At 44.4% G+C, this 20,433-nt stretch overlaps 1 protein-coding gene across 1 annotated transcript; it reads right to left on the bottom strand.

Annotated features, from left to right (window-relative positions):
- Positions 1-1,386: 1,386 nt before the first annotated feature.
- Positions 1,387-16,984, bottom strand: LOC127676278 (pregnancy-specific glycoprotein 22-like). The gene is made up of 5 exons (XM_052172160.1): positions 16,903-16,984; positions 14,720-15,064; positions 12,663-13,022; positions 11,204-11,566; positions 1,387-1,670 (listed from the first exon to the last, which is right to left on the bottom strand). The coding sequence occupies exons 1-5, from the start codon at positions 16,982-16,984 to the stop codon at positions 1,387-1,389; spliced, it is 1,434 nt and encodes a 477-aa protein (XP_052028120.1).
- Positions 16,985-20,433: the final 3,449 nt, after the last annotated feature.

Below are 20,433 nucleotides of genomic sequence, written 5' to 3' on the forward strand. Positions count from 1 at the left end.
AATTCCTTCACCTGTTTGGTTGTGCTTTCCTATAGTTCTTAAAGGGTTTTCTGTTTAAGGGTTTCTACCTGTTTACCTTTGTTTTCCTGTATTTATTTAAAGGAGTTATGTCCTTCTTAAAGTCCTCTATCATCATCATGAGATGTGATTTTAAATCAGAATCTTGCTTTTCAGGTGTGTTGGGGTATCCATGGTTTGCTGTGGTGGGAGAACTGGGTTCTGATGATGCCGGGTAGCCTTGTTTCTGCTCCTTATATTCTTGCACTTGTTTCTCATCATCTGGTTATCTCTGGTGTTAGTTGGTCTTGCTGTCTCTGACTGGACTTTTTCTCTCCTATGAGCCTGTGAGCCTGTGATCTTAGGTGTGTCAGCACTCCTTGGAGACAAGTTGTCTCCAGTTGGGATTCTGGTGCAGAGAGCTGTAGCACAGGGTCAGCTCCAGGGGCATACATAAACCGGAAGGATCGTGTCCCCGGATGCTCCGTGGTTTCTGGGTCCTGTGCACTCTGAGCAGGTCCTACTTGACCCAGGTACTGGGGCAGTAGTGGTAGTCTCACCTGTGAACTTAGGTGTGTCAGCACTCCTGGGGGACAATCTATTGGGGCAAGATTGGGGTGCAGAGAGCTGTGACACAGAGTCAGTTTGGAGTGGCAGATGGAAACCACATATATATATATTTACATTTCCATATATCATCTGCATTGATATATGAAAATGTAAATTTTGTGTTTACACATATATATGTATATGTACATGTGTATGTGTGTGTAGATAGATAGATAGATAGATAGATAGACAGACAGATGGCAAAGAATTGTGTGCAAGGTCACACTATAACTGCCACTCTTGGGATAAAAATACTCCAATTGGCCTTTACACAAAAAATTTCAATTCTGTCCATCAAAGAAACTGTGGATCAGAACTACCAAGTAACTAGTTATGTTCAATGAGAAGCATTAGCAGTCCCTTCTGTCACTTCCTCACTTCCCATGGGTGACTGGTCTCCAGGTTGTCCTGTAGTTAGCTGAAACTATTAGAGTATGTGAGAGAATGTTTGTCTCTGTAAGAACACTGTACCATGTTAACAGGGCACTTGGAGTATCCCGAAGTTTGGGGACTCCTGAAACCAGTAGCTATATACTGGATCCAAAATGTAAACTCTTAACACCTTTGCAATATTGTTTATCATATTGATATCTTTATTTTCCTTTCGATGAGTCTCACTTCAAATACTAGCCTGTCTTTCTACACATGATTCTGACAGGACTACAGACAAGAGCCAACATGCTGGCAGTATATGAGTGGTTACCGACAATTTTCACCATGTAACTTTTCTCCATTTGACAAAAGAATGTCCCCACTCTGCTGCACCATGAAAGGAGGGGGTCACTCTTCCATCACAGCCAGGCTGACTGGACGACTGCTCTTTGAACTGACTGGGTTGGAGACCTCACACTGATACGCTCCAGCATCCTCCTTCCTGACAGGATCTATGCTGAGTTGACACTTTGATGGTGACAGTATCATCCTCTCTGTGAGCTGCAGACTCTGATTATTGAAGAGCCAGTGGATGGAGGTCCCAGTATTGTCTGAGAAGCAAGTAAAGACCACTGAGTTCTGTACACTGACTGTGGTGTCCGTGGCTCTCATGAAAGGCTGTGTCACAGGCTCTGCAAAGAAACAGAGGAGGGGAACAAATGAGAGTTATCCTTCAGACGGCTCAACCAGCCCCTCTATAGCTCACACTTAATAAAGCTTCCAGGGAGGAGAAGTTGGAGCTGTGACCACAGTCATGTCTTGTGCTTTGCATCTGCCATCCACATGCTATAGTATCCTGATTCTTCTACTGAGGTTGATGTGCCTCAGTTTCCCTGTACTAGGACACACTATATGTGATCATTGTAGTACCTATGAGTTAAGATTAGATATGAGCACCTTCTGAGCAGACCTTGGGTGCGAACTCTGCAGCCACCCCCACAACACCTAGAGGAAAATCCAATCCTAGGTGCTCTAACATGCCCAGGATCACAAGATCACAGGATCACAGGAGCTTGGTCACACCAAGATCTCAGGGTCCCAGAGATCCTGTGCTTGACTCCCAAGAACACTGACACACCCAGGATCTCAGGATCACAGGATTCCAGAATCACAGGGCCAAAGAGACAAATGGACTCTGAGGAGTTCTGGCACAACCAGTATCATAGGAAGGACAGACTCCAGTCAGATATAGCTAGGGCAGGTAACACTAGAGATAATCAGATGACAGGAGGCAAACATAAGAACAAAAGCAACAGAAACCAAGGTTTCTTAGCATCATCAGTACCCAATTCTCCCACCATAGTAAGTCCTGGATACACCACCACACCAGAAAAGCAAAATTTGGGTCTAAAATCACATCTCATGATGATGATAAAGGACTTTAAGAAGAACATAAATAACTGTCTTAAAGAAATATAGGAGAACACAGGCAAACAGGTTGAAGCCCTTAAAGAGGAAACACAAAAATTCCTTAAAGAATTACAGGAAAATATAATCAAACAGGAGGAGGAAATGAATAAAACCATCCAAGATATAAAAATGGAAATAGAAACAATAAAGAAATCACAAAAGGAGATAACCCTGGAGTTAGAAAATCTAGGAAAGAGATCAGAAGTCATAGATGCAAACATCACCAACAGAATACAAGAATAGAAGAGAGAATCTCAGGTACAAAAGATACCATAGAAAACATTGACACAACAGTCAAAGAAAATGCAAAAACCTCCAAACCCAAAATATCCAGGAACACAATGGGAAGACCAAACCTAAGGATAGTAAATATATAGGAGAGCAAAGATTCCCAGCTTAAATGCCAGGAAATATCTTCAACAAAATCGTAGAAGAAAATTTCCCTAACCTAAAGAAAGAGATGACCATGAACATACAAGAAGCCTACAGAATTCCAAAGGAAAAAAATTCTTCTCATCACGTAATAATCAAAACACCAAATGCACTATACAAAGAAAGAATACTAAAAGCAGTAAGGGGAAAAGTTCAAGTAATGTATAAAGGCAGAATTGAAAGAATATGAAAGCTAGAAGATCCTGGGCAGATCTCATATGGACACTAATAGAACACAAATACCAGCCCTGGCTACTAAACCCAGCAAAACTCTCAATTACCATAGACAAAGAAACCAAGATATTCCATGACAAAACCAAATTTATACAATATCTTTCCACAAATCCTGCCCAACAAAGAATAAATAGATGGAAAACACTAATACAAGGAGGGAGACTACACCCAAGAAAAAACAAGAAAGTAATCTTTCAACAAACCCAAAACAAGATAACCACACAAACATAATTCCATCTCTAACAACAAAGATAACAGGAGGTAACAATCACTTTTCCTTAATATCTCTTAACATCAATGGACTCAATTCCCCAATAAAAAGACATAGACTAACAGACTGGATACATAAACAGGGCTCAGCATTTTGCTGCATACAGGAAACGTACCTCAGTAACAATGACAGACACTGCCTCAGAGTAAGAGGTTGGAAAACAATTTTCCAAGCAAATAATCCCAAGAAACAAGCTGGAGTAGCCATTCTGATATCAAATAAAATCAACATTCAACCAAAAGTTACCAAAAAAGATAAGGAAGGACTCTTCATACTCATTAAAGAAAAAATGTACCAGGAAGAACTGTCAATTCTGATCTATCTATGCTCCAAATGCAAGGGCACCCACATTCATAAAAGAAACTTTCCTAAAGATCAAAGCACATATCACACCCCAAACAATAATAGTGGGAGACTTCAACACCCCACTCTCATCAACTGACAGAGCAAGGAAACAGAAACTAAACAGAGACACCGTGAAACTAATAGAAATTAAGAACCAAATGGTTTTAACAGATGTTTATAGAACATTTCAACCTAAAACAAAATAATATACCTTCTTCTCAGCACCCCATGGTACCTTTCCAAAACTGACCATATAATTGGTCACAAAACAAGCCTCAACAGATACAATAAGATTGAAATGATCACATGCACCCTATCAGATCACCGTGAACTAAGACTGATCTTCAATAGCAGCAAAAACAACCGAAAGCACACATACACATGGAAGCTGAACAACGCTCTACTTAATGATAACTTGGTCAAGGAAGAAATAAAGAAATTAAGACTTTTTAGAATATAATGAAAATAAAGACACATCATAATGGAAAACTCATAGCTCTGAGTGTCTCCAAAAAAAAAAAAACATACAAAAAATCAACAAAACCAGGAGCTGGTTCTTTGAGAAAATCAACAAGATAGATAAACCCTTAGCCAGACTGACCAAAGGGCACAGAGAAAGTATCCAAATTAACAAACTTAGAAATGAAAAGGGAGATATAACAACGGAAACTGAGGAAATCCAAAAAATCATCAGATCCTACTACAAGAGCCTGTACTCAACACAACTGGAGAATCTGGAGGAAATGGACAATTTCCTTGACTGATACCAAATACAAAAATTAAATCAGGACCAACTAGACCATCTAAACAGTCCCATAAAGCCTAAAGAAATAGAAGGAGTCATAGAAAGTCTTCCAACCAAAAAAAGCACAGGACCAGATGGTTTCAGTGCAGAATTCTACCAGACCTTCAAAGAAGAGTTAACACCAATACTCTTCAAACTATTCCACAAAATAGAAACAGAAGGAACACTACCCAATTCCTTCTATGAAGCCACAATTACGCTGATACCAAAGCCACACAAAGATCCAACAAAGAAAGAGAACTTCAGACCAATTTCCCTTATGAACATCGATGCAAAAATACTCAATAAAATTCTTGCCAACCGAATCCAAGAACACATCAAAACGATCATCCACCATGATCAAGTAGGCTTTATCCCGGGAATGCAGGGTTGGTTCAATATACGGAAATCCATCAATACAATCCACTACATAAACAAACTCAAAGAAAAAAACCACATGGTCATTTCATTGGATGCTGAAAAAGCATTTGACAAAATTCAGCATCCTTTCATGCTTAAAGTCTTGGAGAGAACAGGAATTCAAGGCCCATACCTAAACATAGTAAAAGCAATATACAGCAAACCGGTAGCCAGCATCAAACTAAATGGAGAGAAACTTGAAGCAATCCCACTGAAATCAGGGACCAGACAAGGCTGCCCCCTTTCTCCTTATCTTTTCAATATTGTACTTGAGGTACTAGCTCGGGCAATTCGACAACATAAGGAGGTCAAAGGGATACAAATTGGAAAGGAGGAAGTCAAACTATCATTATTTGCAGACGACATGATAGTCTACCTAAGTGACCCAAAGAACTCCACTAGAGAGCTCCTACAGCTGATAAACAACTTCAGCAAAGTGGCAGGTTATAAAATCAACTCAAGCAAATCAGTGGCCTTCCTATACTCAAAGGATAAGCAGGCTGAGAAAGAAATTAGGGAAATGACCCCCTTCACAATAGCCACAAACAGTATAAAGTATCTTGGGGTGACTCTTACCAAACATGTGAAAGATCTGTATGACAAGAACTTCAAGACTCTGAAGAAGGAAATGGAAGAAGACCTCAAAAAATGGGAAAACCTCCCATGCTCATGGATCGGTAGAATCAATATAGTTAAAATGGCCATTTTGCCAAAAGCAATATACAGATTCAATGCAATACCCATCAAAATCCCAACTCAGTTCTTCACAGAGTTAGAAAGAGCAATTATCAAATTCATCTGGAACAACAAAAAACCCAGGATAGCTAAAACTATTCTCAGCAACAAAAGAAAATCTGGGGGAATCAGTATCCCTGACCTCAAGCAATACTACAGAGCAATAGTGTTAAAAACTGCATGGTATTGGTACAGTGACAGGCAGGAGGATCAATGGAACAGGATTGAAGATCCAGAAATGAACCCACACACCTATGGCCACCTGATCCTCGACAAAGAGGCTGAAAACATCCAATGGAAAAAAGATAGCCTTTTCAACAAATGGTGCTGGTTCAACTGGAGGTCAGCATGCAGAAGAATGCGAATTGATTTATCCTTGTCTCCTTGTACTAAGCTCAAATCCAAATGGATCAAGGACCTCCACATAAAGCCAGACACTCTGAAGCTAATAGAAAAGAAACTGGGGAAGACCCTTGAGGACATCGGTACAGGGAGAAAGTTTCTGAACAGAACACCAATAGCGTATGCTCTAAGAGCAAGAATTGACAAATGGGACCTCATAAGGTTACAGAGTTTCTGTAAGGCAAAGGACACTATCAAGAGGACAGATCGGCAACCAACAAATTGGGAAAAGATCTTCACCAATCCTACATCAGATAGAGGGCTAATATCCAATATATACAAAGAACTCAAGAAGTTAGACTCCAGAAAACCAAACAACCCTATTAAAAAATGGGGTACAGAGTTAAACAAAGAATTCTCACCTGAAGAACTTCGGATGGCGGAGAAGCATCTTAAAAAATGCTCAACTTCATTAGTCATTAGGGAAATGCAAATCAAAACAACCCTAAGATTTCATCTTACACCAGTCAGAATGGCTAAGATTAAAAATTCAGGAGACAGCAGGTGTTGGAGAGGGTGTGGAGAAAGAGGAACACTCCTCCACTGCTGGTGGGGTTGCAAATTGGTACAACCACTCTGGAAATCAGTCTGGCGGTTCCTCCGAAAACTGGGCACCTTACTTCCAGAAGATCCTGCTATACCACTCCTGGGCATATACCCAGAGGATTCCCCACCATGTAATAAGGATACATGCTCTACTATGTTCATAGCAGCCCTATTTATAATTGCCAGATGCTGGAAAGAACCCAGGTATCCCTCAACAGAAGAGTGGATGCAAAAAATGTGGTATATCTACACAATGGAGTACTATTCAGCCATTAGAAACAATGAATTCATGAAATTCTTAGGCAAATGGATGGAGCTAGAGAACATCATACTAAGTGAGGTAACCCAGACTCAAAAGGTGAATCATGGTATGCACTCACTAATAAGTGGTTATTAACCTAGAAAACTGGAATACCCAAAACATAATCCACACATCAAATGAGATACAAGAAGAAAGGAGGAGTGGTCCCTGGTTCTGGAAAGACTCAGTGAAACAGTATTCGGCAAAACCAGAACAGGGAACTGGGAAGGGGTGGGAGGGAGGACAGGGGAAGAGAAGGGGGCTTACGGGACTTTCGGGGAGTGGGGGGCTAGAAAGGGGGAAATCATTTGAAATGTAAATAAATTATATCGAATAAAAAAAAATTAAAAAAAAAACTGGAGAGAGCATACACTAGCAGCTTGTCAGCACATCTGAAAGCTCTAAAACAAAAAGAAGCAAATACACCCAAGAGGAGTAGATAGCAGGAAATAGTTAAACTCAGTGCTTAAATCAACCAAGAACTATACATAGAATCAACAACACCAGGAGCTGAGAAAATTAAGAATATACATAAACCCTTAGCCAGACTAACCAGAGGGCACAGGGACACTGTCCAAATTAATAAAATCAGAAATGAAAAGGGATACATAACAATTGAAATTCAAAAAACCATCAGCTCCTACTACAAAAGCTTATACTCAAGAAAATCGGGAAATCTGAATGAAATGGACAATTTTCTAGACAGATACCAGGTGCCAAAGTTAAAACAGGATCAAATCTAAATGATCCCACAACCCCTAAAAAATAGAATCAGTCATTAATAGTCTCCCAACCAAAAAAAAAGCACAGGACCAGATGGGTTTAGCAGAGTTCTATCAGAGCTTCAAAGAAGACCTAATGCCAATACTCTTCAAACTATTCCACAAAATAGAAACAGAAGGAACAGTACCCAATTCATTTTATGAAGCCACAATTATACCTATATCTAAACCACACAAAGACCAAACAAAGAGAACTTCAGACCAATTTCCCTTATGAATATTGATGCAAAAATACTCAATAAAATTCTTGCCAGATGAATCCCAGAATATATCAAAATGATCATTCACCATGCTCAAGTAGGTTTCAAGTATGCAGAATGGTTCAATATATGGAAATACATCAACATAATCCACTACATACTCAAAGAAAAAAAAACACATGATCATCTCATTAGAAGTAGAGAAAGCATTTGACAAAATTCAGCATCCCTTCATCTTAAAAGTCTTGGAAAGATCAGGAATTCAAGACCCATACCTAAACATAATAAAAGCAATATACAGCAAACCGGTAGCCAACATCAAACTAAATGGAGAGAAACTTAAAGCAATCCCACTAAAAATCAGGGACTAGACAAGGCTGCCCTCTCTCTCCCTATCTATTCAATATAGTGCTTGAAGTTCTAGCTAGAGCAATTAGATAACAAAAAGAGGACAAAGGGATACAAATTGGAAAGAAAGAAATCAAAATATCACTATATGCAGATGATATGATAGTATACTTAGGTGACCCCAAAAATTCCACCAGAGAACTCCTACAGCTGATAAACAAACAACTTCAGCAAAGTGGCCGGATATAAATTAACTCAAACAAATCAGTAGTCTTCCTCTACTCAAAGGATAAACAGACTGAGAAAGAAATTAGGGAAATGACCCCCTTCACAATAGTCACAAACAATATAAAGTATCTTAGTGTGACTCTAACCAAGCAAGTGAAAGATCTGTATGACAAGAACTTCAAGTCTCTGAAGAAAGAAATTGAAGATCTCAGAAGATGGAAAGATCTCCCATGCTCATGGATTGGCATGTGCTGGCTGACTTGCTCTGTCTCCCCCAGAAGAGCTGCAACTCTTTGACCGTTCAGGGTGGACCAGAGCCCCGGAGATCCCCACAGACATAAACATGTGGGTGGATGAAAGAATGAACATCTCAGACAAGGCCGGGTGTCAATGAAATTCTCATATTTAAAGCTACTGGCAACAGTTAAATCTCCAGCTCACATTACCTTGTGCATGTGTGTGAGTGTGCGGGGGGGGGGGGGGGGGGGGGGTGAGTGTATGTGTGTGTGTGTGTGTGTGCGTGTGGGGGGTGTAGGTGTGAGTGTGTGTGTGTGTGTGCATGTGCGTGTGTGTGTGTGCATGTGCGTGTGTGTGAGTGTGTGTGAGCATGTGTGTGTGAGTGTGTGTGTGTATGAGTGAGTGTGTGTGTGAGTGTGTGTGAGTGTGTGAGTGTGTGTGTGAGTGTGGGGGGTGTGGGTGTGTGAGTGTGTGTGTGAGTGTGTGTGTGAGTGTGTGCGAGTGTGTGTGTGAGTGTGTGTATGTGCGCATGTGTGAGAGTGTGTGTGAGTGTGTGCGAGTGTGTGTGTGAGTGTGTGTGTGAGTGTGTGTATGTGTGCATGTGTGAGAGTGTGTGTGAGAGTGTGTGTGTGGGTGTGGGTGTGTGGGTGTGTAGGAACAGGTGTATATCATCCTTTGTGTATGGGTGAGTGCAGGACACAGCACCTAGATGGAGGTCAGACGTCAACTTCCTTCTTCAACCACAGCTCCCCTCCTCCCACACAGTCAGACACTGTTCTCACCTGTGACAGGAAACACTACCAGGAGCTGCACCCTTTGCATAAAAGTACATAGAGGGCCATCCTGACTGCCGCTGCCTACTCTGTCCTCCCTCTGGAGAGCAGCATTTGCTCCAGCACTGCCCACAAGCTATGCTGTCTTCTTTCCGCTAGGTGCAACCTGTCCCAGGATAATGCTGACTGCTGTCAGGGATGGTGTCCAGGGTCCTGCTCTGTCCCTTCCACACTGAGTCCTGCCTGGTGCCCCCAGCTGGCTTCACTATGTACAGTTTTCAGTCCTCAAGACCACACAGTGCGCAACAAGGCTGATTGATAATCATCTCCGTATCCTGAGGCAGCAACAGCTCACCACAGGGCTGCCCTTGTTGTGTTCTCCCAGTGTGCCCTTTATGACCCAGGATCCTAAGCTACCCTTTGTTCTCAATGCTGAGGAGGAATCAACTCTACACGAAGGTGACAAAGATGCTTGTGAGGACTGGGAAGGGACCTGCTGACTGATGTCTAGGAAAGGGACAGACCCGTGCTCACTGGAGTCACCAGTCAGGGTGCATTGTCTCAGAAGACCCAGGAGCAGTTGTGTGTAGAGTTACATGTGGCTGTGAATCAGGAGGTCACCTGGACCCTAGAGAGAGGACCCTTCCGAGGGACTCTTAGCATCCTGTGCTGGCTGAGCCTCCCCTAGGATCCGCCATGTCCTTCTTGGGAGGCAGCTGTCCTCTGTCTAGGTGATTCCCCATGGGATATGCGGGAATGGGGGACATGAGAAGATGGCAACACAGGATATGCTGATAAAGTAATGTGTTGGTAGATCTGAGAGACTGTCCAAGAGACCTCCAGGACTGTAGGGACAGGGATGGAGCCCGGCCACAAGTTAAGCTTGTGGTACCTGGAATTACTTTCCTGAGCATTTCTGAGTATTCTGCCATTCTAAGTGTGGCAAATCCCCAGCAGACTTGGCAGAACGTGAAGTCTTAGGCTGAGTTGTTTTCTATCTTATCTCCTCATCTAGTGACCATTGCACCGCATGCCCTGGTGCTGTCCAGTTCAGCAACTCTGCCATCATTTGCCTGCAGGAAACAATTCCAGGAACTGGACCTCAGAGGAAAACCAACTACAGAGGAGGACCTGTGTCCTCAGCCCCTTGCACTGGGGCCCTGCCCTTCCTGTGAGGTCTCATGAGCCCATCAGGACAGTTAGTTAATGGCCTGGGCACCTGTCCAGCTATGTGCTTCCTGCTGAGTCTCTCTGAGACTCCCTCTATCCAGGAGACCTACCCTAACCATGGCACTCATGGCCATCCACAGGCTGATTCCACATGCCAGTGAAGCCTTGTCCCATGTCAGCTGCAACAGGAATCCAAAAACAAGCAGTGACAAAAAACACTCCCCACTGTCCCCTGGAGTCTAAACAGGAATGGAGATTAGCAGCCAGAGATGTGCTCTGTAAGGACCTGGAATTACTTCTTCAGGCAGGGCTATGTGCATGGTAAGATACCCAAGGGTCAGGGCTGTTTCTGACATCCTTGGCCTGAGTTTGCCCCGCACAGAACTTCTCTGCAGGTAAAGACAGGTGATGGGTTCTGATCTAGTGCTGTTGGTCCACCCCAGGTGTGCCCTGAAGTAAACCCCAATGTGAGGACACAGTGTGGTGGGGGAGAGAGCAGGCACAGCCCAGTCTACCCAGCAGCTGGAAGCCAGAGAGAGCCACTTACTGTACACATGGATTTGCACGTGTGCTTTTTCAATTTTGAAATTTCTGTCGATTGTTTGTAGCGTGTACAAGCCTGTTTCTTTCTCAGTGACATCCCGGAGCAGTAGGGATCCATTGGTGTACATTCTCTCCATTCTGACTTGTGCAGGCCCCCAGCTGATGGAGTTCCTGGCTCTGCTATATTCTGCTATTTTAAAGACCTGGAACGTAGATGCTCCTTTGTACCAGCAAAGAATCTGGAGATCTTCTGGCAGATTAAGAACACGGAGAAGGACGCTTTCCCCTTCGGCAGCATGCCGCCGTGGCACTGGCTCAATCGTGAGTTGGGCAGAGGTGAGAGGGTCACAGCACGAGGAAAGAGAGCCTGGAAGGGAAAGGAGAAAAGTCATCACACGGGATCATTGTGCTGGGTATAAAAGTGGTGGCCTGGGTCCTCGCAAGATGGATTCTTGACTCAGCCTAGACATGCAGGTGTGGATGTGTCTCTCCCACCTAAGGAAGTCGTGGACACAGCCTCCATTCCCTCAGTGCCCTGGAGTCATTTCCTCTGCGTGGAGCTCTCTCCTTGGTGTCTCCACAGCCGCCCCCTCACTGAGCTCTCTCAGACACAGCACATACTCATGCACACTGCGCTTTAAGATGATGCCTCCCCATGACCTTGATCTCTACACACCCTGGATAGTAACTTTCTGACTTTTCTCATTTCCTTTGTACCTGCAGTCATCCTCTGCTCTCACGTTCTCTGTGTTCTTACTGCTCTGCCTGCAACCCCCAGGACTAAGGCTGGGTGATAGCTGGGAGCAGTCTTGTCTTCTTGACAGTCCCAGGTATTGGAAAGGGCCCAGGAATTATGCTGGCTGGCTTTATGTCAACTTAACACAAGCTAGAATCTTTTGAAAGAGAGAGCCTCAATTTAAAATGCCCCCACCAGAATGACCTGTGGGCAAGCCTGTAGTACATTTTTAAACTGGTGATCAGGTCAGAGATTCCAGTCTACTTTGAGCATTTCCACCCCTGGGCTCAGGGTCCTGGGTGCTACAAGATCAGGATGGGCAAGCTGTGAGGAGACAGGCAGGAACCAGCTCTCCTGACAAAATGCTTCCCAGAGACATTTGCAGTCAAGCCTGGAGCAGACAACTGAGGCCAGAGCTTCCCGGCGCACACCACTCTGTGAGGATGCCTCGGTTTCCTCAAGTGACTGGCAAGAGCCCCCAGAAGACTGGGCAGACTCTGGCATCTAAGGCTGAGTTATTTTCTGTCAAGGTCATCCTTGATACAGGGAAAAGTCAAAGGACGGAGTCTGATCTATGGACGTTTCTCTTCATCATGTGTATACAGCACAAGTGGTCAACCCCCAAGATGAAGACACAGTGCAAAGGGGTGGTAACCACCTCCCAGGGGTGACAGTGCTGTGTGTCAAAGCCCCACCCAGCACTGAGTGTCCACGGAGAATCACTTACTGTCCACCTGAAGTTGCACGTGTGCTAATTTCATTTTCCGACGTCTACTCAGAGTTCGTAGGGTGTAGAATCCAGCGTCATTCCGAGTGACATTCTGAATCAGGAGGGATCCGTTGCTGTACACTGTCTCTCTACCGCTGTGGGCAGGGCCTGGCATGCTTGAATTCTTGGTTATTATCTGACGGGTAATCTCAAGGTTCCTAGACACAGACGCTCCTTTGTACCAGGAAAGCCCTCGAAGCTTATCCTGGAGGTTGTGAACAAGGAGAAGAACGCTTCCCCCTTCAGCAACGCTGGGCGGCACTGACTCGATAGTGAGCTTAGCAGGGATGGAAGGGCGCCCACAGACAAAAAGAGAGGCTAGGGAAAAAAGAGAGAGATCCATCAATATTGGCTAGAATGGCGCCCTGTGTCCTGAGTGGCTGTGTGCATTGCTCAGCTGAGGTGTGGGGGTGAGGGCCTCCCTGACCTACGTGGTGGAGGTCAGCGCATTACCTCCATGCACTCTGTGTCCCTAACTTGTCACTCTGGAATCTCTCTAGGTTTCTCTCTCCACAGGTGTCAACATGGCCCCACCTCACTGTCTTCAGATCCCTGCTCAAACTCAGTGTGGATGGGTGTTGGGGTGATGCCTCCTGACCTTTGCACGCTCTCTTGTTTCTCATCTTTTAGTGATTACACCCAACCCCAGATTCACTTTCTAGCTTTCTTACTAATCTCTCCTCCAGGCCACTAGGGCTGGAGAATTGTAAGAACTGAGATTTGTCTTATATTATTTTTAAAGAAAGGCTGCATTAAAAAAAACTCAAATATCTGTGGAGAATGAATGCATGAATGAATGAATGAATGAATGAATGAGCAAAAGGTGCCTCAGGACCATACACGGCCATGGATTTATTTAACAAATTCATTTGTTTGGGAATACAGTGCTAATTGCTTCCATTTGATAATAATTGTTTATACATTTACTTATTATATTGGTGTATCTGTTCATGTGCAAGGTGTGTGTGTGTGTGTGTGTGTGTGTGTGTGTGTGTGTGTGTGTGTGCAGGACACAGTCCCTAGGTGGAAGTCAGGAGACAACTTGTGTTCATTGGTTCTCAGGTCGTCAACATGAAGCAAATGTCTAATCCACTGAGCCTCGTCACTGATCAATACCAGCCTGGTTTCTTATTTGGGACTTCATAGCTGAGAACCTCAGTCTTCAAAACACTGTGGTCATGATGATTAACTTCAGGTGAGAACAATATCCCCCTCCCCCCCACTTCCTCTTATTTGCCAAGAGCCTCCTGATGATGAGGATGATGAGGATGATGATGAACCTTTATACTGCTATGTCTTCTCTCCAACAAACAGAGACTCTTCACTAGTCCCTGTCCCCTTGAGGAGACTAGACAATAGGCGAGTCCTCTCCTCTCACACACTGTAAAATGTGGTCTCCTCATCTGTAAGCATGAGCACCAATAGGTGGTACATCTTTTGCGGAGGGTATGGAGAGCACCTCCCTGGTTTCTGTGGCCAGACCTGTCCTCAGTCTGCAGCACATCTGCTCCAGTACAGTTCCCCCAGTTCCCTGGGGTGAGCTCCAGGACAGCCAGAGCTATCCAGAGAAACCCTGTCTCGAGAAAAAAAAAAACAAATCCAAAAAACAAAAAATAAAAAAAATAAAATACTTCTCGGACCCTCAGGAGATGAGTCGGGACAGAGGTCTAAAGCCAGGGTTTGCCAGTGCTCATTTCCATGAGGATCCTGTGGCTTCCACATTGAGACTCAATCTTACTCCCTCAAGGTCTTTCACAAGGACACATTACTGCTAAGAACCCCAGAAGTCTAGATAACAGTTGATGCCCTTCATGGATGCACATCCAGCTGACTACAAGGTGAACTCAAATGAAGGATTCTGTTCAATCGCCACTAGTCTCCTTGTGTGTCCTGCACTAAATGTTCACACCCTAGCACGAGGATGTACTGCAGAGGGTAGGTAAGCCTGGCACTTCTGTGTGTGTCTCCTGCAACGAAGCCCACACAGCACCCAGAGTTCACAAAGTGTCACTTACGGTTCACGTGGAGGTATATGGATGTTGTTGATAAAATTTCTCCATTTCTGTTCACGGTTCGTAGGGTATAGAATCCTGTGTCCTTCTGGGTGACATTGCGGATCCACAGGGAGCCATTGCTGGACACTGCCTCTTTACCACTGTACATGGGCCCTGTCACACTTACATTAATGTTCGGTATGTATACAACAATTTTCCCCAGCCCTCTGAACCAGGCTAAGACTACAAGACTCTCTGGCAGATTGTCGACAAGAAGAAGGACATCTTCTCCTTCAATCACATTGAACGGCACCGGTTCAATGGTGACCTGGGCGGTGGGCAGGAGCCAGCAGGTTAAAATGGAGGCTAAAGGGAAGAGAGAGCAGCCATCAACACTGAGCAGACTTGATCTGTTGCGTGTAATTTTTTAAAAATCACGGGAGCTCTGCCCACAATCCCAGCTAGGCACCTAGATCAGCCGTTGCTGGTCTCACTTCCAACAGCTCTGCCAATGGCCAGCTGGTTCCCTGACAGGGAACGATGATTGCTCCCCCAGGCCCTCTCGGCTAGCTTGACCAAGCCTCCAACAGCCACCCTGGGTGCACTCTTCTGCCCGCCTTTACTCCAGACAGAGAGAGGTACTAGACAGCTTTAATATTTTAAAACTAGTCAGATAGCACAATTGTTGGGCTCTTATCAGCTAAGCTATGTCAGCAGTTGGCTTCAACACAGGGCTAAAGAGGTTGTTCTGTGGTTAAGAGCACTGACTGCTCTTCCAGAGGTCCTGAGTTCAATTCCCAGCAACCATATGGTGGCTCACAACCATCTATAATGGGATCCGATGCTCTCTGAAGATAGCTACAGTGTACTCATATAAATAAAATAAATAAATGTTAAAAAAAAAAAGAAAGAAATCAACAGATTCCTCTACAGAGGTCAGCACTCAGTTTAGGGGTGTGGGTAGAGGTGTGCCCACCCTCCTTGATGGAGGTAAGCAACATGACCTCCATTCCCTCACAGACTCTCACTGTGTCATTAGCTCTCTGTGCAGTTCTCTTCTCAGTTGTCTGCCTGGCTCACCCCTCAGTGTCCCCATATTTGGTGAGGATGAAAGGCTGACCTCCTCTTCTAGAGAACCCTCACTTTCTGAATTTTTATTCTCTGTTCCCTTTGTAGTACCAGTCAACCCATGAGATCATCTTCCAGATACTCTGACTTCTGACCCAGTAGAGTCAGGACTTTGAGAGGACAAGGAGTAATCTGACATTAGGAAGACTTGGTTCCTGGAAAAGTCTTAGACATCAATAGAGGAAGGAAGGGAGGGAGAGAGGGAGGGAAGGAAGGAAGGAAAGAAGGAAGGAAGGAAGGAAGGAAGGAAGAAAGGAAGGAAGGAAGGAAGGAAGGAAGGAAGGAAGGAAGGAAGGAAGGAAGGAAGGAAGGAAGGAAGGAAGGAAGAAGGAAGGGTGGATGGGTGGTTAGATCAATGGATGGATGGAAAATGGATGAATGGAAAAGTGGATGGATAGATGAATGGATGGATGGATGGATGGATGGATGGATGGATGGATGGATGGATGGGTAGATGGATGGGTAGATGGATGGATAGATGGATGTGTCCATGGATTAATCTACATAGTTCCCAGGTTTGTAGTTAACAACAGTAATTATACTCAAGGGTGATATAACTTTTTTACACTTACTTCTATATTGTATGTGTGGGTTCATGAAGGCGCATGTCTCAACAGGAGCCACAGCACATGTGTGAAGGCAAATGTCTCAGTGTTTTCATGCCCCAATGCAGCCACAACATGGGTGTGGAGGGCAGAGAAGACCCTGCAGGAGTCTCCCATGCTGGAACTGAGGACTGAATTGAGGTTGTTGTGACTCTGCACACTGAGCCATCTTGTTATCTGTTTGACTTCTATTTGGAGAGTCGCCCTGCGATGGCTGGACACATCAGGATTCACAACAGAGCAGTCAATGTGACTGACGTTCAGTAGGAAACACTGGGGATTTTCTCTCCCCACATCAACTCCTGTCCAATGAGAGCTTCAGCCTGCTAAACCTAAGCTTTCACTGCACCTTCTGCCCTGTGACTACAAACAAAACCCAGAGTCTCCCCTCGGGTTCCTGTCTTGTCAGGAAACTCCAGCCATTCTCTGAGTTCTGTTCCCCACACACAGTCATGGAGTAGGCGCTCTTACCTGTGAGCAGGAGCCCCTGCCAGGGGGCACACCCCTTGCAAAGAAGCACAGAGGACGCCTCCGTCTGTCTTCTCACTGTCATGTCCTTGCTCTCAGATGACCTTCTGCTCCAGCAAGATGTCTGGCCTCTGCTGTCCTTTGTCCTTCTGAACTGAGTTTTTTCTCAGGCAGGAGCTCTTCCCACCCAGAATCCTATAGGCTGTGAGTGGTGGGGTCTGCGTCCAAAGCACTCTCCGTGCTGCCCTGTGTCCCTCCAATTTTTTCTCCCTTTATGTTTCTCCTCAGCCAACACCTTGAGCGACAAGGCTGATAAGGTCGACATGCGCTCAGAGAACAATGACTCATCCAAGGGCTGACATCTGCTGACTCCTGGATGTGAGTATGTCAGCATCAAACTGGGAGCCTCCATCCTGCCTATGTGTCCCTGTGACACAGAGACCCAGCTCAGCACCCAGTCTGCCCTGTGTCCTCAGTGCTCTGGGAAGGTGGGATTTCCCAGCAGGAAGGTGACATGGATGTCTCTGAGGGTTGGAAGGGACCAGCTGTGTGATGACTAGGGAAGAAGATTAATCCTTTATCACTACCAGTCACCAGTCAAGTTCCTGATCCAGGAGAGAGACCCAGAAAAAGTTGTATGAGGAATTTCATGTCTTGGGTGTTGGGAAGAGGTGAACTATGTGTCCTGGAAAGGACTATGAGTGCTTCTTCCTACGGGGAATTTCAAGGCAACATTCCAGCATTATGGGTTGGCTGAGCTGCGTGTTGGGTGAGCCTAGGTTCCCTCTGGTCTTCCTGGGTTATCTACGCCCTTTGTCTGTATGATTTCCCATCAGAAATTCTGTCTTCTCCTATGGGAGATGCCAGGAATGAACAGACTTTTAGGTTCCCCAGACACAGTGGTATTCTCAGACACAAGTAACAACAGAGTCTTGGGAGTGCATTCCAGGTTCCTACAGACAGGGATGGAAACCTGTCTGCAAGCCAAGGTTTGTCTGCAAGCATGGCTTAGGGAATCTATTTTCTAAGTGTTGAGAACGCATTCTGATATTGCCCCCTGGAGTTCTCTGGGAGAACTGCAGTCTCCTGTCTAGAGCTACAGCAGGGGTGGTCAACAAGTCAAATGTGACCTACCTGGATCCCTTCAACACAGGTGAATGTGTCATTGCTCCACATAGGAGAATGATACGTTCTGGGGTACTGCTGAAAAGGTCACATCACATTGCTCTGATGTACTCCAAAAATATTTGTTTACTTTATGGAAGTTTCGCTGCAAGTGTGTGTGTGAGTGTGTGTGTGTGTGTGTGTGTGTGTGTGTGTGTACCACCTGTATGCAGTGCCTGCAGAGCCCAGAAGAGACATCAGTCTCCCTAGAATTGGCAGCACAGGCAGTGGTGAGCTGCTCTGTGTGCCGAGAGCCAGCTTGACATTCAGGTAAACTGAGGAAGAAATTGAGGTATGGCCTTAGTGGGACCAAAAGTTGATGAATTTTGGCTATTTAACTCTCTCTTGCTATTATAAGGCCAAAAAGTGATGGCTTCTGACAATTAACTCCTGCTGATAGCAACAGGGGATTAAGAAAAGAAATTTGGTCTCTTTAGTCTTTCATGCAGGGGCCTTTAACTGATTAGGCTATAAACTCTGAGTTCATCAACTCTTTGTGAGCCAGAGAGAAAGGAAAAGGAAGAAAGAAAAAAGTCAGACACACACACACTGGATGAGGCACAAATGGGCTACACTCACTTTATTTTTGTTCTTAGCTTTTATACTTTCTTAAACAAAAATTACTTCATACAATTATCAGGTAGAACCATTACAGCAAAATAACTGATTACATGGCTTTCTAAGAACTTTTATATTCCCTAAGTTCATAGTAAGTTTAAAGTAATAGTTGATGTTATAGGTCGTCAAGGTTTAAGGAGTCACAGCAAATCATTTACATGTTTTTCCATTAAGGCTAGTACCTTATTAAACATTTCTAACCTATTTTCTAGCTCCACAAGTTCATTATAAGTTTAAAGCAATCGGTTTTATTTCACAAGTTAGTACAGTTTTGTCAAGAGGTGAATCATCTGCCTTGTGTCTTATTATTTTGAAATCTTGTATAAAGTAGTCAGTCATTTATTTTGTCTTTGTACCTTCAATAAATTGTCCATTCCCAGTTTCTGACCTTTAGTTACCAGATAGTGGCCTCATTCCTAACCTAGAAGGAATGTTTTTCTTCATCAGAAATTTGCTGCAAGCCTCTTTTCCCTGGTGCAATTAGCTCATGATACATAAAGGCTGACAGAACTCTATTGGCAGGTTTTACTCTGCAGGGGGCTTGAGATAATTTGTATCAATTTTGGAGTTCTATAAAATCATTATCAGGAATTATGAAATCATCAATTCATCTAAACAGTACCACTACATGAATGTACAACCTCATAATAATTCTTCAGGAAATCTGCCCAACAGAGTAGGTAAATAACCAGGAAATCATTAAGCTATGTAATAGTGGCAGGAAAGGTATATCAGCACTGAGAAGAAATCCTAGGATGACGTCTTTGGGATCCTTTGCATCTTAGAGCACACCCATGGCAGACATGCAAAATGGCCATCTCCAGAAAACTTGCTTTCCAATATGGCTTCTGTTCCCCCCCCCCATGGTGGTGGGACTTGAACCCATGTCCTCTGAAAGAGAAGCCTGTGCTCTTAACCACTAAGTCATCTCTCCAACTCTTAGCTCACGTTCAAGCTGCTGCTACCCTCCCTCACTACTGATGCACCATGCAGATGAAGAAGAAAATGTTTTAGTTTTCTGCTCCTTTTACTGTCACAAGGGGTATCTGTGCTTGACAGTCATGGACTCTCCCAGTCTGTGATAGCCACCCATCAAATCCTGCTGAGGTCGGCACACAGTGTCAGAGACACAATGTATACAATGTATCGCTGTTGTTTCAGAACACCACCAGGTGGACAGAGTCTACTTTGACCCTTCAACTCTCAAACAAGGAGGCTGAAGATGAACAAACACATGTGTGTCATCACAGAAACAGTCTGTGCTTCTTTTTGACATCTGGGTGCTTCTTACGGTTGTTTCCATGTTGCACACACAGGTCTGGACTGTTCCTGCTTCCTGTCTGTATTTTATGCCCATTTCAGGGCATAAAATTTATTGCAAGATACTACCAATATAAACAAGCTGCAATTTCAATCTTTTATCTGAATTCACCTTGCTGATTGGGGTGTGTGTGGTGGAGTAACTCATCCCAAGGATCAAAATAAGCTCAGATTGTGTGGTGCTCACCAAAATGTAGTCTGAGAGAGATCCTGTAGACTCAGGCATGGTCTGGCTGGTGGAATTATGGATCCTTGTTAGAGTGGGGACCACCAGGGTAGTCCCAGCTCCAGATCATTGTCCTAGTCTCCTGACTCCAGGTGACCTGGGAAAGTATGCTTAGGGTTGGCTAACAGAGCTAACCAGTCAGAGCTGTCAGAGAAGACCAGTCAGAGCTAACAGAGAAGAATGATTTATTAGATGTGTGGGTCTCC

This window comes from Apodemus sylvaticus, chromosome 1, assembly GCF_947179515.1.
Source record: "Apodemus sylvaticus chromosome 1, mApoSyl1.1, whole genome shotgun sequence".
NCBI classification, from domain to species: domain Eukaryota; kingdom Metazoa; phylum Chordata; class Mammalia; order Rodentia; family Muridae; genus Apodemus; species Apodemus sylvaticus.